Here is a 23,351-nt window from a genome sequence, read left to right as displayed (position 1 = left end):
GTGCTTAAATAATTTTTATTTAATTGTATGAAATAAAAAGATTTATTTTGTAAATTAGTGAAAGTAAATGATGTGTAACTAGTGATGTCTTTAATTTATAGATTTTGTGAGACTGTCTCGGTTCTTTGAGATAGTTATTATTAACTTTTTATGTTCGTAGATTTGTTTATAAGAATGCACAACATGAATGATCCAATTCCATATTCATGTTCGATTCTTTTATTGTTTGCAAGAAGAGTTAGCTCATGCCTCGGACAACAAATTAATTAAAATAGACTCTTCTGGGTCCTCTCATCGTGATATAAAGTAAAACATCAAAATGCGTCTTATAACATGAACCAAATTCATCGTTAACTAACCAAAACAGTATAACAGTGTTGGACAAATTATTGGTTTAAAAAAAATATTCATTCAATTTAAGTAGTGCCTAGATCTATACTAATTGGGTTGGTTAATAAACAAATACTAAATGTATGAATTTAATTTTTTTTATTGAAAGTTAAAAGAAATGATAAATATGTGGCTGACTAGATAGTGTGATCTAGATGAGAAAGTAACGGCCATAAATTTGCAAAGCCAAATAGGGCCAATATTGTTTTCTTTATAAAAAGTGGAATATATATATATATATATATATATATATATATATATATATATATATATATATATATATGAGGAAATTAAATTAAAGGTTAAAGCAATAAATACTCGCCAAAGAACAAGTGGAAGATATAATAAAAGCAGGAGGTTTTGCCACGTGGAATCTTGACAATATCAATACCGTCCAGATATTGGTATGGTAGGAAGTGAACGGTTTCAATTTAAAGGCTGCCCTGCTGCGTGGCACTTACCTTTTTTTACAGTTGGCGAGATGCTTAAAATATCTTTTTAAAGCCAAAAAGATGCTGCTGAGTGAGATGCGCTTTTTAGGAGGATAGATAAGATATTTATGCCATCACCACCTGCCCTGCCCCTGTCCGTCATATCTGCCCGTTCATCAATATTATTCAACCTTTCAAACCCCCTAAACAATCCCATATATTTTATTTCACCACTCAACTTTCAAAATTCCTTTTAACTTGCACCAATCTTCTAATCTAATCACACTTCCTCCTCCTTTTATAAGCTTAAAGAAAGTATAAAAACTAGTCAAATGATGCATTCTCTATTTTTATTGTCAATATATTTCTCATTCTCTATCATTTATCATATTTATTATAACAGATTATTTATTTAATTTTTTAGGGTCAATCGACCATTGTCAATACTACACTAAAATGCAATCCCCTTAAATTGTAATCACACTATCTCTTACCATTGTGTCTTATTTGAATTGTTATATCTTTATTATTTCACACTATCTCTTACCATTGTGTCTTATTTGAATTGTTATATCTTTGTTATTTAGGCTTAAATTCATTTTATTTACCCTATTGGAAGAACTCAAAACACTCATCTCAAGTATGATTGGAATATTGATCTAAAATTGAAGGTCAATTTAAATCCCTCTTGTAAGTTCAAGGATGAATTTTGAGCTGAAAATATATATTCTTTTGGGTCCTAGGGCGAATTCTTATCTTCACACTTTTTTACATAGATTTCTTCATAATATTCTCCACCAAAATTTCATCCCCACATTCAAAATAAATACAATGTACCAACAATCAAAGATGATAATTAGTATTTAAAACCATATTTATTTTATACGTTGTTTCTAACATTAAAAATACTGACTTTATTTTTTCAAACAAACATTAAAACATTATTAGGTTTTTTAATTAAAGACTTTTAACTTTAATTATATTATTATTATTTTAATCATTCACTATTGACAGTAGAAGTCTTAAAGATTTATGTTAATCGTGTGGAGTTATAAAATAATAAATTAAATTTCACTTCCTCTACAAGTGAACTCGTGTATAAAAGGTGGTTTTATATAATGGTTTAGGTGACAAGCGCTCATCTACAAAGTACAAAGTATTATTATTATTATTAATTATGTTTTAATGTAAGATATACCCTCCCTAATTTTTTAACTTTTTAATATAATTTTACTATTAATAATATTTTTCTTTCTATTTTTTTTCAAACTCATCCAAAATTATTTTGTAAGTCGGCCATCACTTCCAACAATTAACCCTATTACTACTTGATAAGAATTTTATTATTATTATATATATATATAATGGCTTCAGGAATCACTTTTATCAAGTTATTATTATTATTATACTTCATCATAATCACATTAAAAATATTATCAAAATCATATTATTATAAACTTTAAAATAAATAAAGAATTAGATGATGGTATATTTTTGATAAAATAAATTGAGTACTATATAACTTTTAACAAATACAAAACAAAAAATATATTAAAAGAAACATATAATAAAAAATTTCTCCTTTTTCGTTATCCTTAAACAACAATGTTTATTTATTTATTTTTAATATAGATAAACCTTTAAAAAAAATAAAAAAAAATTCTTACAAACTTCAATATCAGATTTAAGATTATTGTTTTATGTTAAATAAATGAAAAAGAAACCCGCTTTTTTTTATTTTTATTATTATTATTATTATTATTATGTTCGTTGTGGTAGGCGGGTAAAGCAGGTGATGACACGTGTCCAATGAGCCTTCAGAACCAGGACCGAGGAGCAAAATATACACCCCCCTTCTTCTTCGTAGCTGGGGAGAGTAAAGAGAAGGCAGCAAAAGATATGCTTACACTTTCTCTCTCTCTCTAACCTCTGTCCACCAAAATCCTTCTTCTTCACTGACAAATACGACTAAAATTCTAAACATCACAACCGCCATCTTCGTCGGTCGATTCGAGCTTCTTCTTCCTCTTCTACTCATATTTATCCAAGTACGAGCTAAACCCTACTTAATGCTGTATTAGCTAGCTAGCTAGCTAGGTTTCATGAAAATCATCTGTTATGGTTTAGTTTTCGAGCTTTCACTTTGACGCAGATGATACAGGGCAATTTCTTTTGCAAATTACCGTGTGATTAAGCAAGCTATTATTAATATTTATCGTCAGGTTTATCCTTCATGATTTAATTAGTTGTCGGTCTTCATGAAAAAAAATATTCTCTTTCCCGTCGTGTCTGAATTGTGTAAACTTTCGTTTTCTCATTTCCTGTTTTCAAGTTAAGTAAGTTAGTTTCCTGGTGTTAATGTTTTCTAATTGCAGAGTTCCTAAGCTTGTTGTGACATGTATAGTTTTTGACTGGGAGAAAAGAGACTAGTGAGGACGAGGTTTCACTTCAAGCAAAGTTGAAGTTGTTATCTTATTTAATCACTCGTTGGTGGGAAATCTGCTGTGTTGTGATCTAAACAATTAGAATGCTGAACTATTGTCTACTGATCCTTTGTAGACGCTAATAGCAATTTCATATTAAAGCTCCTCCAAAGAGATTTTTAATGGCTAACTCATCTGAAAGGTGGATTGATGGTCTTCAATTCTCGTCACTTTTCTTCCCTCCCCCACAAGATATGCTGCAACAAAAGGTTTGACTACTCCTTTCTTGTTCATGTAACTATACCTGGATTACCTTTATTTCTCTCCTTTACTTGCTTATTACCATCATTTTCATTCTTTCCCAAGCAACTTACTTATATATGATATTAGGAGATGGGGTCTATTTTACTCATGCTTGTGTTTCATATTTGAAACATCCTTCATAATGAATAATTATTTCTTATATCCTTGTATGTAAAGATCTTTTTGTACTTAAAAAAATTATGACCATTATGTTATAATTAGAATATCCCCTTTACTGTATAATGTATTTATTAGCTCACCTACAATTCTACAACATTCTTGTTAAACCCTTCAAAAGTTATCTTTTGAATTCCCTGACATAATAATACCTACAAGTATCAACAAAATGGCTGCCTATAAACTTGGGCTTTACTTTGAGAAGTTGGAAACAATCATCTGGATTAAGGGCTCAATTGTGAAGAGCTTATTCAGGATGACCCAACAGAGAACATGAACTTCAACTTGGGACCATTATTGGTTTCTTGGAATTTTTTAGTAGGAGATAGTTTTGCTTGTGTTTCATGCTTCTTCTATATTTCTCTATTATTCATGTTGAAATGTCCTTCATTGATGAAATTTACCTTTTTTTTTAAAAATTCTTTTTATTTTAAAGGAACTTGGAAACAACAGTTGATTTTGTTACTAGAGTGGAGTAAAAATTACTAATTATTTATGTCCTTTCTGCATCTCAATTGTTTTTTTTTATATCTGACATAAGATTTGTAGTCTTAAAACATCTATGCTCTTCTTGTTATGTGTTGATTTCTTTTTCATTCCTATTATTTCTAGGCCCAGGTTACTGCTTATGTCGAGTACTTTGGTCAGTTCACATCAGAACAATTTCCTGATGACATTGCTGAGGTATCTACCTGTTTGCACTTGTTTCTCTTTATCTTTTCATTTCCTCTGGAATTAGATTTTAGGAATTGTTTCAAGTTAGTAGTTATTTAACTGTTATAACTATATTACTAATATGAATGTGATTTTTACTTTGGTAGTTTTTCAAAATTTATTTCACACATATTTATAAGGAGACAGATATGAGAGAATAAATAATGAAATACTGGTATTTTGATTTCACGCCTAGTAGTATCACATCACTAAGATAAGACTTTCTTCGCAAGCGTTGAGGAGAATGTCTCATGGTATAATTGATAAATATTTCTTTTGTTTCTTCTTTATATAGTAACAGTAATTTATTATTATTATTATTATTATTATTATTATTTTTTGTCTATGCATTTTAATTACATCATAGTAGCTTTTACAAATTTTTTTTTTTTTAAAATGGGACAATATAGTAGATTTTATAACTCTGTCCTATTTTGGAATTTAGTCACAATTAATCTAATAGTAGCAACTAATTCTTTACTTATTTTAAACATCAGTTATTTTTTATAATTTAGGAAGCTAACACTACCCTACTTCAACTTAAGGCATTCTTTTGTAACATTAGTAGATCGAAAAAATTACATACACTCCAGGAAATAAAATTTACTATGTAAAACAAATGAACAATAATATAACATATTATGGACTATAAGGTGAGATTGAGTAAAACCAGTGACAACACAGTATGATCGGAACTCTACATTTATACTTGGTTTGTTTGTAACACGTAAATACATAACATATAAAATTAACCTCATTCTTATAATAACACAAGGAATTGGGTTTCTACAATATTTAAACTGACTTGTTTATTTTCACCCTTCAACTTCTCTAGACTAGACTTTGGATTTTTATGAACCAACAAATTTCCCCTTTTGAATATGTACGTGTATTAGTAACCTTGTGAAAAAAAATGGAATAGCATTGATTAGTTATTGTTGACTTGACTCTCAGATGAGAGTAGAAAAATATGTGGTTTCAAAAGAAAATTCTTAATAGATTTACTCTTCCTGCTGGTTCAACTTACTGCATCTTCAAGTCCTCTGATTAATCACATGTTTGGAATTTTCTTAATGGTCTCCATTTTTTTCCTAATAAGTTTCCATGTTCCTTGGTTGACAGCTAATTCGCAACCATTATCCATCCAAGCAAACTCGACTTTTTGATGAAGTTTTAGGTATGTAGTACCCACTTTGATTTATGGAAAGTTAATTCTACAAGACTGCAGATAACTGATGCTATTCCATTTCATCCAGCAATTTTTGTTCTTCATCATCCAGAACATGGACATGCTGTCATGCTTCCTATCATATCCCGTATCACTGATGGTACACTGGAATATGATAGGAATACTCCTCCGTTTTCTTCCTTCATTTCTTTAGTTTGCCCGAGTACGGCGAGTAGTAAGGTACGAGGACACTGCATCTATTAGGGTGTACCATTTAACCTGTCTTGCTTTGTTTTTTCCACTGGTGAATAGTTTGTGATGCTCTGTTTTCCTTGATTGGATTATTTTTCTACTATCAATCATTTGTATTGATAATGCATTAACTAACATATTATGAATATGCAGAATGAATACTCTGAACAGTGGGCCCTAGCTTGTGGAGAGATTTTAAGAATATTAACTCATTACAATCGGCCAATTTTGAAGGTTGACAATCAGGCTAGTGAAATAGATCAAAGGGACAGTGATAAAAATGCTACAACAAGTGGTGGTTGTAATAGTGCTTTGACAAGCTACTCCACAAGGGATGATGTACATCAAGAGAGAAAACCAATTCGGCCCTTATCGCCATGGATTACAGATATATTGATTGCCGCACCTCTGGGTATTAGAAGTGACTATTTTCGCTGGTAAATTGTTCTTGTCTGGTCATAATTTATTGATCTTCTATAGTGTAAGCAACTCATATATGTTTTGCATAATGCTCTCCTCTTCAAACAGATTATTACTGCTTCAAACTTTACTCTTTCGAAATGTCCATGATTATGCTGGTTATGAAACCTTATTACAATAGGACTCTTCCTTATTTTATTTTTTGGGAAAAAACACTCTTCCTTATTGCTTGGGGTGTATATTATTATTAGTGACCATCTTGTGTTTATTAAGCAATGAGCACCACTGTGATCCGCCTATTGTTGCTTGACAATATCCTACTAGAATAAACTACTTTTTCAAAAGTTGTTTCTGTCTGCCCAGAAGTTACAGTTATGAGTCCTACACCAGAAAAAATAAGTTTATTTCTGCAATCATTTCAGTTTCATATTATTCTATTATTTGTTTATGAGCTATTTTAATCATTTGACAATTGACACCCATCTGATTGACAAGGAAAATATCTTCTTTCTGCATCAACATATTATTTGACAAGGAAACTATTTTCTTTCTGCATCAACAGGTGTGGTGGTGTGATGGGAAAATATGCTGCCGGAGAAGTCAAGCGGCCTTTAACTTGTAAGTGGATCCCCATCTCATTGCTTTCAGTAGTGTGGAAATATCAACCTAAGCCTATTGAGATATCTTTCCAAGGTACATTTTTACCTTTCCAAAGTCATTACTCCAAGTGGTTGGAGGTTGCTTGTTTCCTAAGCAAGGCTCATTTATGCCTATCTAGAAAACTGATCCATCATATCTTCAATGTCACTAATGCCCCTCACCCTGCCTTTGCGTCACACCTCTTCAGGCGAAGGCAATTCTCTCTAAACATATCTCCAAATGCTCATTGCGGTTGCTTATTGTGCTTTGGCTTAGTTTTTTTGTAGAATGGCTGTTAAGGTTCTGTTTGATCTTGGGGTTAGATTTTCTTAGTTACTAAAAAAGTACTTCCAGAAGAAAGCAAGCTGACACATTTTATTCCATATCTTGTTTAGGCCATCTCATTTGGAGGTAGGATATCTCAAACTGGCTCACCCAAAAATTTCTAAGCTCATTTCAGCTTTCGAGCCTAATTATCAAACATCCAAAAGATTGCATCATATCTGCCAACATTCTAGTGTCGACACTCTAACAGAAACTCCAATACCGACTATGTCAATTCAACGGTCGTGACATTGCAGACACTCCCCGACGCCATTCTGCAAAAATCTCTACATTGACCCTTTGCTCTTCAATTATCCTTGAAACCACTTTTTTGAATTGAATCAAGTCCTTCCAGGCCTCCTCGATTAGGTCGGAACTTAGTCCCTAGCTTGAGGGGGAGTGGAAACATCAACCTAGATTATACTTAAAGCCACTCTTATTTGAAATGAATCAAGTTTTTCCAGGCCTCATTGATTAGGTCGAATCTCACTGCCTAGCTTGATCAAGAATGTGAAAATATCAACCTAGGCCTATTGCAATACCTTTCCAATGCATGGTTGGCTTGTCTTCCCCAATGAGTCAAATAATACTCATTTATACCTATCTAGGAACTGGCCTATTCTTTTTGTATTGCCTATAAAGTGTAATCTCTTTGTATTAGTTAAAACTTCCAAATCCAAATATATCAAGAAAATCTTCTTTTCAAAATACACAAGTAGTGTGTATTGTTGTCCTTTGTATAGATTTTTGTGTTTCCTTCACTCCTAATAAGAGCTGAAAAACTGTATCTATATATTTCATGTTTCGAAACACCTTCTTGTCATTATGCTTATTTCTTATTCACTGTGAAATCATGCTTTTAGGTTTGTTTTTCTGTCATCCGATTGGCTCTGAATAAGGAGTTTCCACAATTGTTTTATGCCATCTCGATATAAAAGTATTGTTCTTTATAAATATAACCAGGTGCTTTTGTTACTGGTTTAATCAAGACTACATTTCAAGATTTTAAATGATTATTTCTAATAAATGTCTCTTTCCAGCTTCTTCTCGTGGGACAGGAAAACATCCCCAGCTTATACCATCAACTCCTAGATGGGCTGTTGCCAATGGTGCAGGCGTTATATTAAGTGTTTGTGACGAGGAAGTTGCTCGTTATGGGACTGCAACATTAACAGCGGCGTCTGTTCCTGCACTTCTACTTCCACCTCCAACAACTCCAATGGATGAGCATCTTGTTGCAGGGTTACCAGCTCTTGAACCATATGCATGCTTGTTCCATCGGTACGTATGCTAGACACTCGTTGCACATTTAAAAGGCTTATAAAGCACCCTAAAATGTGTTTCTTCTGCTTAGGTATTATGCAATTGCTAGTCCAAGTGCCACTCAAAGGCTTCTACTTGGATTACTAGAAGCACCACCATCGTGGGCTCCAGATGCACTTGACGCTGCTGTACAACTGGTGGAACTCCTAAGAGCTGCAGAAGATTATGCATCTGGAATGCGAGTAAGTTGGATCATCATAAGTCTGTTTAGATGTCATGCAGTAGCAAGAAAGTTCTCTAAGAAATAGAGTGAGGCTTCACATTCTTTTCTGTTTTTATCTTTAGCTTCCAAGGAACTGGATGCATTTACATTTCTTGCGTGCAATTGGGACGGCAATGTCCATGAGAATAGGTATTGCTGCAGATGCAGCAGCAGCTCTGCTCTTTCGCATACTTTCACAGCCTGCTTTGTTTTTTCCTCCACTGAGGCAAGTTGAAGGATTTGAAGTTCAATATGAACATTTGGATAGCTATGCATCATCCTACAGAAAGCAGGTAGTTCACAAATGCTTCCCTTCCCTTACATTACATTTCCTTTTGAGTTGAATGCTATTTTTTGCTTTGAACATCTTCTGTTCAATTTTTCATCTTCTTTTGTTGAATGATCCTTGCAACTTCAAAATTGACACAGATAGAAGCACCAGAATCAAAAGCAACCATTGAAGCAACTGCCCAAGGGATTGCATCAATGCTCTGTGCTCACGGGCCTGAGGTTGAATGGAGAATATGTACCATTTGGGAAGCTGCTTACGGACTTATTCCTTTGAGTTCTTCAGCTGTTGATCTTCCTGAAATTGTGGTTGCGACTCCACTACAGCCTCCCATTCTATCATGGAACTTGTACATTCCTCTTCTTAAGGTCTTAGAGTATCTTCCACGTGGAAGTCCATCTGAAGCATGTCTAATGAAAATATTTGTTGCCACTGTTGAAGCCATTCTTCATAGGACGTTTCCATCTGAGCCCTCTGAAGAAGAGTTTAAGAAAAGTAGACACCTGTTTGGCCTGGGATCATCGGCATCAAAAAATCTTGCTGCAGCAGAACTTCGTACGATGATTCATTCACTATTTCTAGAATCATGTGCCTCTGTGGAGCTGGCTTCACGTTTACTTTTTGTTGTTTTAACTGTGTGTGTCAGCCATGATGCTCAGCAGATCAATGGAAGCAAAATACATAGGGATGAACCCAATTGTCCTCATAACGGATCGAAGAAGAATGTGAGAACTAAAAAGAACAGGAAACATGGTCCTGTGGCAACATTTGACTCTTATGTACTTGCAGCTGTTTGTGCTCTTTCCTATGAACTCCAGTTATTTCCACTGATCTCAAAAGCAAGATACAGTTCAGATACCAGAGAGAGGTTAGATGCTGTAAAGACTCCAAAAATTAATGATTCGTCACCTGAGCTCAAAAGTAGTATAGAATCTTCTGTTCGCCATACTCATAGGATCTTGGCGATTCTGGAGGCGCTTTTTTCTCTTAAACCATCTTCTGTTGGCACATCATGGGGTTACACTTCTAACGAAATAGTAGCAGCGGCTATGGTTGCGGCTCATATCTCCGAACTCTTCAGCCAATCAAAAGCTTGCATGCGTGCTCTCTCTACCTTGATGCGGTGCAAGTGGAATAATGAAATCCGTGCAAGGGCTTCATCACTTTACAACCTCATTGATATACACAGTAAAACTGTAGCATCAATTGCCAACAAAGCGGAGCCTTTGGAAGCAAACCTGATGCATGCACCAGTTTGGAAAGATCGTCGTGTTAATGGAAGAAAACCGAATATGTATGCAGGAGGTCTTGGAATTGACGTGTTAGAACAGAAACATGTCTATGAGGAGAAGTCTAGTAGGTCTTTGGCTAATTTTAAAGGAACTTCACATTCCACTGAAGGTGGCGTCTTGGGAAACAACAGCATGGGAAAAGGCATTGCAGGTTTCCTATTTGATGATGCTTCAGATTTGGCGAATTTTCTGACGATGGATAGACATATTGGGTTTAATTGCAGTGCACAGATTCTGTTGAGATCGGTACTGGCAGAGAAACAGGAACTTTGTTTCTCTGTTGTGTCATTGCTGTGGCACAAATTGATTGCTGCGCCTGAAATTCAACCTAGTGCAGAAAGTACGTCCGCTCAGCAAGGATGGAGACAGGTCTGTGGGACATGTTCACCTTCCCCTTATATAGTTGATTGTTTCCAGATAACTTTATAATCTGAGTTGACCTTACTGTTGTTGTTAATGAATGATTTTGTCCAAGTTCCTTTTTTTCAAGTCTTTCAATAAAGAATAGTAAAAATGTCTATAGCTGACGGGTTTTTACTTGAATGCGCAGGTACTTGATGCCTTATGCAACATTGTTTCAGCATCACCAGCAAAAGCTGCTGCAGCTGTGGTTCTTCAGGTCCTGGCTGACTGGCTTTATTCAACTTGTGAATAATGTTAATGATGAAACTTCAACTTTGAAACCTAAAGTATCCTGACATTACTTGTATTATTATTTTTGGTGGTGTAGGCGGAAAGAGAACTGCAGCCGTGGATTGGTAAAGATGATGATCAATGCCAGAAAATGTGGAGAGTCAATCATCGCATTGTTAAATTGATTGCGGAGTTAATGAGAAATCATGAGAGTCCTGAATCGTTGGTAATATTGGCAAGCGCATTGGATCTTCTGCTTCGTGCGACGGATGGGATGCTTGTGGATGGAGAAGCGTGCACTTTACCTCAGCTGGAGGTAATAATAAATATTGAATGGAGCATATAATTTGATGATGATGATGATGTAAAAATGTGTGATGAGCAGCTTCTTGAAGCAACAGCTAGAGCAATTCAACCAGTGCTAGGGTGGGGGGAGTCTGGACTAACAGTTGCAGATGGGCTTTCAAATCTGTTAAAGGTAAAAGTGAAAAACAAGCATCCATCCATACATCACTTTATTTAACCAGATGATGCTCCGTTATCAAAATTTGATACACACGTGGTGGGTGTTGATAATCAACAATTTAATGCAGTGTCGTCTACCGGCTACAATCCGTTCATTTCTCATCCAAGTGCCCTTGTTCGGGCTCTTAGCTTATCGATTCTGCGCGATATTCTACATTGTGGGAGTGCTGCTGCTACTGCTGCTATGCAGGTGGAGGACAACAAACAACCCTACACCTCGGATGCGGCAAAGGACATGATCGGTGGTAGTGTTAATGTTAACTGGCAAGTAGATATAGAAAAATGTCTAGCATGGGAAGCTCGTAGCCGCCTCACTAATGGAATGCCAATTCGATTTTTGGACTGTGCTGCCAAGGAGTTAGGATGTAACATTTTGATTTCATCATAATAACACTACCAGTATTCCCACTCAATTAAATAGACACACTCAGTCAGTCTTTTCCACTGAATGGATGGATACCAAATTTATTTTATGTTATCAAAACCACTCACTGGTGGATAGATAGATAATACACTGTCTTGTCTTTTCTTACTTATTTTATGTTATCAAGCCACCCATTGATAGGTTATCTCCATTTTTTTCTACTCTAGAATCAAAATTCTATATATAAATGAGTCCCCATAAAACATGAGAGAATTCTACTGTTTCTTCAAGTCATCCAACCCACCTATATCATACTACACAACAATATTGAGGCATTTTTATGTTTGTTTGTAATTTTGTGGGCGGAGAAAAGCAGGTATATCCAATAGGTTATACTTGAGATGATAAAGAAGTGCCTTTTTCTTTTTTTATATATGGTCTGTTTTGATCAGACCTTTTCATCAAGTTCTGAGGAATCCGAAAGTCCCTCGCGCTGTTTCTGCTGTCTAACTGACATCTTGCGTTCCTTCCCACCTGGTTTAGAGGAAGCATTACCGTACCATACCATTCCAATCACCGCTATTGTCATTCCTATAACCACTTGTAGATTTAGGCCCTCTTTCCCAAAGAACAAGAATCCTAGTATTAATACTAGGATTGTCTTCATATGCCCAAGGACTTGAAATGATACGGCAGTGAATCTTCCTATGCATATGAACTGGCTAAGGTTAGTCCCTACTGCAATCGTGCAAGAAAGGACGATAAATACCTGAAACAACAAACAAAAAGATCAAATGAAAAGTAAGACCCTAAACTCAAAACTCTTTTTTCTTTTTCTTTTTTTTACTTACAATAGATGATAGGCTGTACTCAAATGCATCAACTCTTTTGGTTGTGAGCCAATAATCAAGAAAGGGGGCAATAAGAAGCAAACTTGCAGCCTGAGATGGTGCGGTGTGCCCCAACAAATTGAAAGAACTAAGAGAGTATTTCCTCTGAAGGAAATGCACATAATATTGTTGCAGAGCAGTACTCCATACTGCAATAAACGCAGCTATGAAACCTCTTCCATTTACACTAACATCAGTAACTGTGCAAACTCCAACCCCCATCAGAACAACTGCAATGCTTAGTTTCGTGTCTCTTGAGTATCGAATCTTGTCAAAAACCACTTCAAGTAAGCACGACACAGGTATCATGCTCAGCTTTGCAATCTGTGTATACAAAAATCAATATTTCATTCCAAACAAAAAAAAGAAAAAGAAACAGCAACTCCAATCTTTCATCACCTGATAGAATCCTACAGAATTCCACATGAGACTAACATTCATACCAACAATTGAGAAGTTAGCGACTATAACAAATTTCAGGAGGTCGGTGACAGGTAAATGTGAAGCTTGTATGTAACCCAGCCACCTCAGAATAGCAGTCATCAATGTTGTTGTAGCAAAATGCAGTCCAGTCAATGTTGTCGCTGCATGCATTATCCATTGATTTGTCAAATAACAGAGTCATCAAAGTTGTCCTAGTAATATATATATATATATATATATATATATATATATATATATATATATATATATATATATATATATATATAATGATTTGATTACGAAGAAACTGACCAAAACTGAAACCATATGTAGCCATTAATGCTTTATTGACTAGAATGATTCCAACAGATGTGACGACATTGAACATCCATGCAGCTGCATCAACTGCAGCCTTCTTCTCAGCCTTGCTAGAAGGTGCCATTTTCTATAACCTCTTCCCTTCCTTAAATTATTATATATCAATTGCATCAGAACCTTCACCCTTCCTCCTCCTCTTCCATAATAACTTGTCAATTTCAACACCTGCTGGTGGTTCAAGGTCATCTGTTACTTTTTTTTGGTATGCGTGTGTGTATGTGTGGAAAACAAATATAAAAACCAAACTTTCAGCAGTTGAATCTTGAATTGCATAAAGATAAAAACACAGAAACCATCTGTAAAATGTCAGATAACTTTCTGGGCTATATGGAGAAGAGAACAAAATAATTAGACATTTTCCATCAATTCTCTCAAGTTAATTTTTTTTCTTTTTTCTGTTTGATAAATGTCTGTTAAAAAAATGAGAGAGAGCGTTGGAGATCAAAGATATGTACTTTCTTCCCTGGATGATACGATAAATAACCCAATCTCAATCAGAGATTGACACAAAGAATAGATCGAATTAATTCCAAAAACTATTTACTTCAAAAAATATAGGTTACAAGATCGAAGAGGCGGAAAGGAAAGGCACTCCAAAGCCCCAAGAAACAACACCCCAAGCTTCGTCAGACGGGAATGTCTTTCAGATCTATATGTAATATCGTCTACAAACAGACTGTCAGATCGCAAAGAAGAACCCAAAAATTAAGCAAGCAACAGGGTTCTCGGTACAACAAACAAACAGATCCGTCGATCAATAATTTAGAAATTCAGGAGAGCTGCAAGAAAGAAAATGATACAGAAGTGTTTTGAGTAAAATGATTGATTCATCAGTTAGTTGCACATACCGTTGAGAATTGACGGGCATGGCTACCTCTCAGTCTCAAGTTGCAGTTGTGAGTAGAAAGAATTATACTCGTATGAATGGTAAATGCAGAATTGATGGATGGATGAAGAGGGCGGGGATTGATTGATTGATTGATTGATTAGACGAACGTCCAATTGAAAGGTGACTTCTCCTCAGTGTTTTTGAGCTGCCAATGGATCTTCTCCTCCTCAGCCAGCTGGTTTATTTATGCGGATGTGGGTGCTGGTGTTCAAAGTGTTCCTACGCCCAAGTTCATGCCATGCCTTTCCTTCTTGTGACATGGGGTGGGGGGAAGAGGAATTCCAATCTCCCAAGAAAATACTAATGAAGATGATGACCGTACGTGTTGTTTCCATTTTTACAGGACTTTATTTCACTTTCATTTTATTATATTATATTTTATATTATCCAATTTTTTTCCAAAAAATACAAAATACAAAATTCAAACTGCCTATTTTATTTTTCACTTAATTACATCTGTCTTCTTATTATTTAACGTGAATTCAAATAAAAGCATTGATAAGTTTATATACCATTGTACCCTATATAAACTTAATATAAAAAAATATAAACGAATTTTTACATAATATTTAATTCAATATATAATGAGAAAAATATTTACATAAAATTAATAATAATAAAATATATATATTTAAATGAAGAAAAAATATAATAAATATATATATATATAATTAGAAAAAAATATAAAAAAGAAATTAGTTAGCAGTAATGGTTTAATATAAGAAAAATGTATGAAATATATATATATATATATATATATATATATATATATATATATATATATATATATATATATATATATATATATATATATATATTGGGAAAAAATAATGATAAAAGTAAAATATATTTATATAAAATTAATTATAAAAGATAATATATATATATATATATAATAGGTTAGAAAGAAAAAGTTAATTATAATAAAACAAAATAATATTAAAAAAGATAAATTAATTATTAGTAATTCTTTAATATGAAATTATTTATAATTATTTATATATATATAAATAAAACAAACTTTTATGAACTTAATATTTTTATATATATATATAAACGAACTTATAATATTTTAATTTTTTTCATTTATTTTTATAAGTTTTTTTTTTTTTAATGTAAATTAATTGTATGAAATCATTTATAAAAATTATATATATATATATATAAATAAATAAATATGTAATATTATATAGGTTAGTAGAAAAAATAAAATAATTTATATAAAATTAATTATAAAAAATAATATAATATATATATAATGTGAGAAGATAAAATAAATAGATTTAAAAAGAGAAATTAATTATTAGTAGTTATTTAATTATAATAATAAATTAATTATATATATATAAATAAACAAACTTTTGTGAACTAATATTTTTTTATTCATTTTTGTTTTTAATGTAAATTTAGTGACGTTTTTTTAAATATATATATATATATATATATATAAATAATAGGAAAAAAATTATGCGAGAAAGAAATATATTTATATAAAATTAGTTATAAAAGATAATATAATCTAATATATATATAATGTAAGTAAAAATAAAAAAAAGTTAACCTTTTTATTTATGCTAATAATAATAGATATACTAAAGAAACTTATATTATAGTAAAAGATATGAAATATAATATTTCATAACTAATTCTATAATTGGTTTTGATTTAATTTAAACTAATAAAAACAAAATAAAAATCTAAGTTAAAACAAATTACTCACCCTGAATTATCTTGTAATTCTAAAAAATTATATATATAAATAAATTGAAACACAATATTAAACCATCATTAATTAAAATAAGATATCATAGAAAAAATAATACAGAATTAAGTTGAATAATGTATATTAATAAAAAAAAAATCTATAAAATGAAATTAGAAAATGAAAAAAAGAAACTAAATCTTCTGTTTTTTTCGTCCCAATAAATCGTCGAGCAAGTATCTCCAAATTTATTTGTACTTTTAACAGTCTAGTTAAAACATTAAAATATTAAACAATGGTAAAAACAATTTATTTGATCACATTAAAAATTACCTCTGAAACAATATTGTCTGAAGATGTTCCTCCATAATAAATTTAATTTAATATATAAAACATGTTTAAAAGTTGCATATAACGAACAACATAGAGATATTCAAAATATGTTTACATGCTGAGTAATTAGTGATTGACTTGAATCAAACACTTTTATAACGGTAAAATTGTGCGATTTTTACTTAAAGTTGTAATCGGTTATTTTAACCTGAAACACAAGTTTTTGCGATGACATGAATTATAGCGGCAATGGTAAATCTTTGTCACAATTCGAATGTAATTGTAACAAATCTGAAACAGTTAAATTAATTAACTTATTGACAACTCTATCAAGAAACACAAACAGTGTAGCTCCTGACTCGTCACCGACCTAATCTCTAATTTATATCTAGAATTGATAAAAAAAAAAAAAATTGATGAGAAAACAAAATAGATATAATTATTTTTTTATCTTATATATTTCTTGTTCTGATTATGTTTTGGTTTTAATGGTAGGAGAGGGAAGTAGGACTGTTGTTAAGTGTTGGGGAAATTATCCTAGTGTTTATCCATATGTTCTAAACACTAACCTTTATGTTTTTCTTTCAAATAAATGATATGACTTTAGGTGTCAATTTTTCTCTCATGACCTGCTGATTTTTATATTTTTATTGTTCTTGATTCTCAGTCGTCCAACAGCAAGAACTTTATTTTCTCCAATGCTCTCCTCCAGTGTTATCATCATCACCACATTGATCAGGGAGTTTTTTTATCCCCAAAATGGTCCAGGAACAATGAAACCAACAACTCCCTCCTCCATAACCAAAATCAAGATTCTAATTAATACATACGACTGATTCATCAATGGATATGGATATTCATTACAGTCCTCATGATGAATCAATCTACTGAAGTAGTAGGCTGTATCTGAAGATTGTTATTTTTTACATCTTATTTGTTGTTTGGTACAAAATAAAAAATGGCATGCTTTTATAATATAAGATATTGTTTAATAACCTAAATAAAATCAAACCTTATTTAATAACTATCTTCTTGTTCAATTCAATTAACCAAAATATTAAAATACTTTATATTATAAATTATTAATTTTTATTTTATTTATATATATATCAATATTATTTATATCTTTTAAAAAAAAATATATATATATATATATTTATATTTATATATATAATCATCTTTTCAAAATTATTATTTATTTTCTTTCAAATAACCACGAAAAGCAGTACAGATAATACTAGTGATTTGCTGAGGCCATCATGATGAGCTTATACTGGTTTGATCTCTTCTGTATCTGCACTGCTTCTTTGCTTCTTTTATTAATTAGTTCGTCCAACTTTCTAAAGGGTCGGAATCATTATATGAACTAGGCGGGGCAATGCCATGCGGCGGCTGATAATATATTTCTTTTTCTTTTTTTACTTCAAGACCAAAACATGTCTAATTATTATTATTATTATTATTAGAAAGCAGATATATTAATTATTATTATTATCATCAGTAGTGAATAGTAGTGAATGGGTTGCAGCTTTTATTTGGGGGAATTTGATTAAATAACCTCAAAGATGAGGTTATTTGATCTGGTGGTAATTTATTAATTAAATTGCGTTCGTGGTATTTTTATTTTTTTTTGACGAAATTACCCTTGTAGCGAAACGCTAAGAGACTTAGCGTTTCGCTAAGTGAATTAGGTTTAGTATAAATACTTTAATTTTTTCATTTTTTTCATTTTCTTTCTCTCTCTTCTCTTGCTCTCTCTTTCACGGCGGCGGCGACGGAGACAGAAGCGGCGGGGCGGCGGTCTAACCTAAATCGATTTGCACGATCTTCATTTCTTTCAAACCCTAAACCTAAATCGATTTACACTATCTTCATTTCTTTCAAACCCTAACCCTAAACCTATTTTGCATGTAGGTCAGGTGAATGATGATTCTAAGGTATCGATTCTAAGGATGTTTCCATGATATTCTCAAACCCTTCTGTTTTTATTTGGTTTATATTGTTTCATATTTATTATTTGGTTCGTTCATATCATATTGGTTCATATTTTTGGTTCATATTTCTGGTTCATATTTCTGTTTCAGGGAAGTTTCGCTAAGTGTTTAGCGTTTCGCTAAGTGCCTAGTGTTTTGCTAAGTGCCTAGCGTTTCGCTAAGTGCCTAGCGTTTCGCTAAGTGCCTAGCGTTTCGCTAAGTGCCTAGCGTTTCGCTAAGTGCTTAGTGTTTCGTGAGTTATACTACGATGATTTCGGATTTGTCGAAGGTGGGAAGATCGGATGAGGCATTTCAATTGTTTGATGAGATGAAAGAAGCTGATTTTGTTCATGATGATACTGTGTATTCTTCATTTGTGGGAAGTCTTCATGGGGTGATTAGATTTTTATTTGAATGGTTGAATCTTCATGTTAATGATGTTGTTCATTATTAGTTTGTTAGTTGAATAGAATAGAAAGGCTCTTCTTATTTGTGTTGTTTAATCTTTCAAGTATTGTAGATAACCAAATTTTAAACTTTCAATCAATTTTTATAACAAAATATTGGTAACACATCTTATGAATTATGATGAATGGACCTTGGTTGAATCTTCATGCTAATGATGAATATTGGTAAGAATACAAACCGATCCGAGCTTTCTAACTATCCAATCTGAATTGAACTTTTGATCATTTGGTTCAAGTCCGTGATGGCTTGGATTCGATTTCATATTTAAGACATTCATGATGGAGTATAATCGAAATATGAAAAAAATCACACCTTTTTTGAATAGTTTTTATAAGAACATTACTTCAAATATGGGGTTCACTTACATAAATTTGAATCTTGAAATGCCTCTTTAGATCTTGTTTTTATCTTAATAGTATAAAAAATTAGAACTTTACTTCTATCAATGAATAAAAGAGCTCTGCATAAATGAAATTGTACAAAAACAAATAGTCTTATCAAACATATTATTCTTTTTTACCACATGTACTAAAAAATTACAATTACAACTGTGAACTACATATTATATGTTTTCATATATATACAAAATCTATTACCAATTAAAAAACAAACTTTTGAAGAGATTACTATATTTTTTCCCAGTAATTGAAATGAGAATAAGTAAAAAATAGCCTCTCCAATTAGTCTAAAATCCTTTCCTATATGACCAAGTTAGCATAGGCATCAGGTCCTTGGCTGCTCCCATTTTGCTTTAGCTTCTTGAAATGAATAATATTTTACTGGAAGGCGGATCGTTCTAGAGTGCTGGAAAATCGCCTTCCTAATGGATTGCCTTATCCACCAGTATGCATAAATAGCAAACCTGCAACCAGCTTGAGGCTTGAATTTCTTAACACTTTTCAGAAGACCCATGCTCCCTTCCTGCAACAAAAGACTCAGTTTAAATTGATAAAATAATAGTTTTCAAATAGACTAAATAATTTATTCAAGTTTTGCTTGTACCTGTAACAAATCATGAAGTTTGAGATCATGATTCTGATACTGTTTAGCGATGTGAACCACCATCCGTACGAAACGCTAAGCACTTAGCGAAACGTTAAGCACTTAGCGAAACGCTAAGCACTTAGCGAAACGCTAAGCACTTAGCGAAACTTCCCTGAAACAGAAATATGAACCAGAAATATGAACCAATATGATATGAACGAACCAAATAATAAATATGAAACAATATAAACCAAATAAGAACAGAAGGGTTTGAGAATATCATGGAAACATCCTTAGAATCGACACCTTAGAATCATCATTCACCTGACCTGGATGCAAAATAGGTTTAGGGTTAGGGTTTGAAAGAAAATGAAGATAGTGTAAATCGATTTAGGTTTAGGGTTTGAAAGAAATGAAGATCGTGCAAATCGATTTAGGTTAGACCGCCGCCCCGCCGCTTCTGCCTCCGTCGCCGCCGCCGTGAAAGAGAGAGCAAGAGAAGAGAGAGAAAGAAAATGAAAAAAATGAAAAAATTAAAGTATTTATACTAAACCTAATTCACTTAGCGAAACGCTAAGTCCCTTAGCGTTTTGCTACAAGGGTAATTTCGTCAAAAAAAAATAAAAATACCACGAACGCAATTTAATTAGTAAATTACCACCAAATCAAATAACCTCATCTTTGAGGTTATTTAATCAAATTTCCCTTTATTTGTCCCCACAACACAATAAATTCACTTTTTGGAGAGCCTTATATTGAAAAGGATCAAACCTCAACCCGGCCCATAAGATTTCAAGACAATTAGGACCAATTATTTTTGACCACTCAAATCATTCATCCAAGTTCCAACTCTCCCATAAGACTAAATGTATAAAATTAAATGAGTTTTTTTTTATAAAAATAAAAAAGTGTAAAATAGGTAGATATAGATGTTTGAAATAAATGAATTAAATATTTTAATGAAAAGTTTGAAGGTCATTTTTATAAAAGGTTCAGCCAAATTGTGTAATATAAAGCTTTCACCTTTATGATTATCGACGGTTGTCCTCTCTGTTCAAGAATCTTTCACTCTGTTTGGCTCGCACAATGGATGCTGTACCGGCCTAGCTTTCGCCGTAACCCAAGATCTCTACACATCTCTCAGGTAGAAACCGATTATTCGACTATAATATCTTTCAATGATGAGTTGTTTGTATCGGATGGATCCTCGAATAGCTCTTTCGCTGTTTCTGTTTGACGTTACCCCTGTGAACATGAGTTGTTATATTTCTGAATCTCGTTATTTCTCCTTATTTCCAGCTGATTCACGCTAGAAGAGAGTAGTTCCACTTCGTCTTCTTTTTGAATGTCCAAATACGAGCTTGGCAATTGCATTAAGAAGTCAGAAGTGTGATTTTCTCCATAAACTTTGCAATTGAAATGCCAAACAGCTGCTCTTCTTCTTCTTAATTTTGTCTTTTCCTTGTGTTCAAAATGTCTTTTCTATTTTTTACTTTTCTTTCAATTGTAAATATACATATTAACAGAATTAGATTATTGGTTTGGTTGATGAAGCTGGTGTGATTATGGAACAAATGGAAATAGGTCATTTGAGAAGAGAAGACAAGACAAGACAAGAGAAGAGAGGATTAATCATGTTTAAGCAATGAACTTATTAAATTGTAGTTGTTATTTGGAGAAGGTAGCTGCAAACCCCAGATGAGTAGAGTAGAAGGGATGTTATTTGCAGCAGAAGGAGGTGGCTTTTTCTGTTCGTCAGCTTCTGGATATAGTAAAGGTTTGGCCATACTTCTTTTAGGTCAAATGTACGAAGATCCCTTGAGAGATCATTCCATCTTCAGGCATTACAATTTGACAGACCAGCATCATCAGAAGTCTCACCCTGATCTTCAGCTGGCTTCTAGAAAGGACTGGCTTGTTCGCAAGTGTGCTTCCTTTGTCTGTTTCGGTGGTGGCCGTGCTGCTGCTGCTGCAGGACTTGAAAGATCATCATCTCCAGTAAAAGTAGTTCCTCCTACACAGCAGCAAGGACACATAGATGATGATGAGTTATTTAATAGCAAGGATGATGATGATGATGCTTCGAGAATAAAGATCTTAAAGAGTAGCTTGAAGAAACTATCAACTACCATTTCATTCTCCAGCGAAAAACTGCAAGATGATATTCATATCTCCCATCAGACAGCAGAATGTAAGAGGAAAGTGCAATGGACCGATACTTGTGGTGGAGAGCTGGCTGAGATTCAAGAATTTGAGCTCAGGTACCAACTTCTACTCAATTATTATTGTTGTGTTTCTCATTTAACTTCTTTCATTCAAATATTTGTGATATATAATAGCTCTTGAATTGTTGGCAGCGAGTCAGGTGGTTCAGATGGCGAATTTAACCATGGGAATGAACAGAGATGCTTGTGCAGATTAATGTAGTAGATATTACTACCAACTCATGTGTTCATCTTCTTCTTCAAGAGTGAGAGAGAAATCTATGGTTTTAGTAATTACTCTTTTTCTATCTGCTATTTTGCTATATGCTGATTTAGGTGTTTTTTTCCTAATTAAGCAATGATACAAGCAAGCCCCCCATAACAGCGATCTGTTTACTTAGTCTATCTCATATGCAGTCATTTTCATTCATCTGCATTTGTGTTGTTTTGTAATCTAATGTTTTTGAAATTTACACATTGCATTCTAATTAGTCGAAATTGATTTAAGTGGTTAAAAAATTAAAATTTAAAAAAATATTTGAAAAAATTTAAATAGAGAAAGATTTTGTATTTATTTTTTAAAAATATTCATAGACATAATTTTGTGTTTCGTTTACCAATTTAGACGTATTTATGTTTTAAATTTAGTATTTTTCAAAATATACGTGTTCAAAACTCTCAAATATTGTTATAATACCTTAAAAAAATATATAATAAGTGAGAATAATTAGAAAAATCGAAAAAAGAAGAATTTATATTTTATTTTTACAAATGTGATAAATTATTAAGAAAAAAAACTATGTAAATTATAAGTATTCACAGTGAAATATCAATATAAATAAGAAAAATTAACATAAATAGTAAAAACATAAAAAAAAAAAAAATCACATTTACTATTATATTTATTTAGAATTCCTCAAATTATCCAATAATTAAATATAATGTATTTAGTATTAAAAAAAAGAAGAAAGAAATGAAAGAGGCATTTTTGAATTGGAAATGTTTGGTTTAGGCAAAAGGCGTGAAGGTGAGTTGCTTAATGTGTTATTGCTAGGAAGGGGACAATATACAGGAGGCTTTTCAACTAGCTGAGGCAGCTTGTAGCCTTATGGGTGTCAATCCAGATTTTTCTGGTATGTATAAATGGTTTTGTTGTTTGGTCTTCTGATGAATGAGTCAGTCTTGAAATGAATTTGAATGTTGAGTTTTGATTGAATGAATTGATTGTGTTGAGTTTT

The 23,351-nt window shown here is 32.5% G+C and overlaps 3 protein-coding genes and 1 pseudogene across 6 annotated transcripts; 2 read left to right on the top strand and 2 right to left on the bottom strand.

Moving 5' to 3' along the window:
* The first annotated feature begins 2,683 nt into the window (after positions 1 to 2,683).
* LOC124932674 lies at positions 2,684 to 12,074 on the top strand (annotated as a pseudogene).
* A 211-nt stretch (positions 12,075 to 12,285) lies between these two features.
* LOC124932675 (UDP-rhamnose/UDP-galactose transporter 6-like) lies at positions 12,286 to 14,768 on the bottom strand. Of its 3 annotated transcripts, none has more exons than XM_047473341.1 (5): positions 14,409 to 14,768; positions 13,495 to 13,728; positions 13,159 to 13,343; positions 12,721 to 13,083; positions 12,286 to 12,638 (listed from the first exon to the last, which is right to left on the bottom strand). In XM_047473341.1, the coding sequence occupies exons 2-5, from the start codon at positions 13,622 to 13,624 to the stop codon at positions 12,318 to 12,320; spliced, it is 999 nt and encodes a 332-aa protein (XP_047329297.1). In that variant the 5' UTR covers positions 13,625 to 13,728; positions 14,409 to 14,768; the 3' UTR covers positions 12,286 to 12,317. The 3 variants fall into 3 exon arrangements, with proteins under 3 accessions (XP_047329297.1, XP_047329295.1, XP_047329296.1); XM_047473339.1 differs by having other exon boundaries at positions 13,495 to 13,725; XM_047473340.1 differs by lacking the exon at positions 14,409 to 14,768 and having other exon boundaries at positions 13,495 to 13,923.
* Positions 14,769 to 19,577: 4,809 nt separating this feature from the next.
* LOC124928986 (RNA polymerase sigma factor sigF, chloroplastic-like) lies at positions 19,578 to 20,224 on the bottom strand. The gene is made up of 2 exons (XM_047469239.1): positions 19,928 to 20,224; positions 19,578 to 19,846 (listed from the first exon to the last, which is right to left on the bottom strand). Exons 1-2 carry the CDS (start codon positions 19,988 to 19,990, stop codon positions 19,649 to 19,651), a joined length of 261 nt encoding a protein of 86 aa, XP_047325195.1. The 5' UTR covers positions 19,991 to 20,224; the 3' UTR covers positions 19,578 to 19,648.
* A 706-nt stretch (positions 20,225 to 20,930) lies between these two features.
* On the top strand, positions 20,931 to 22,543 carry LOC124932741. 2 transcript variants are annotated; one of them, XM_047473420.1, is made up of 3 exons: positions 20,931 to 21,053; positions 21,464 to 22,170; positions 22,267 to 22,543. In XM_047473420.1, the coding sequence occupies exons 2-3, from the start codon at positions 21,608 to 21,610 to the stop codon at positions 22,334 to 22,336; spliced, it is 633 nt and encodes a 210-aa protein (XP_047329376.1). In that variant the 5' UTR covers positions 20,931 to 21,053; positions 21,464 to 21,607; the 3' UTR covers positions 22,337 to 22,543. The 2 variants fall into 2 exon arrangements, with proteins under 2 accessions (XP_047329376.1, XP_047329375.1); XM_047473419.1 differs by having other exon boundaries at positions 21,209 to 22,170.
* The last annotated feature ends 808 nt before the right edge of the window (positions 22,544 to 23,351 follow it).

This window comes from Impatiens glandulifera, chromosome 3, assembly GCF_907164915.1.
Source record: "Impatiens glandulifera chromosome 3, dImpGla2.1, whole genome shotgun sequence".
NCBI lineage: Eukaryota > Viridiplantae > Streptophyta > Magnoliopsida > Ericales > Balsaminaceae > Impatiens > Impatiens glandulifera.
Note: the sequence above shows the minus strand (reverse complement) of the source record. Positions and strands in the feature narration are given on the sequence as shown.

Bases quoted from the DNA above. Each gene is read 5' to 3' on its own strand.
- LOC124932675 (XM_047473341.1), bottom strand. From the start codon at position 13,624: ATGGCACCTTCTAGCAAGGCTGAGAAGAAGGCTGCAGTTGATGCAGCT. The intron at 13,344-13,494 runs GTCAGTTTCTTC...TAATGCATGCAG, and splicing joins TACATATGGTTTCAGTTTTG to CGACAACATTGACTGGACTG. The intron at 12,639-12,720 runs GTAAGTAAAAAA...TTGTTGTTTCAG, and splicing joins AGTACAGCCTATCATCTATT to GTATTTATCGTCCTTTCTTG.
- LOC124928986 (XM_047469239.1), bottom strand. From the start codon at position 19,990: ATGGTGGTTCACATCGCTAAACAGTATCAGAATCATGATCTCAAACTT. The intron at 19,847-19,927 runs GTACAAGCAAAA...CTTTTGTTGCAG, and splicing joins AACTTCATGATTTGTTACAG to GAAGGGAGCATGGGTCTTCT.
- LOC124932741 (XM_047473420.1), top strand. From the start codon at position 21,608: ATGAGTAGAGTAGAAGGGATGTTATTTGCAGCAGAAGGAGGTGGCTTT. The intron at 22,171-22,266 runs GTACCAACTTCT...AATTGTTGGCAG, and splicing joins ATTCAAGAATTTGAGCTCAG to CGAGTCAGGTGGTTCAGATG.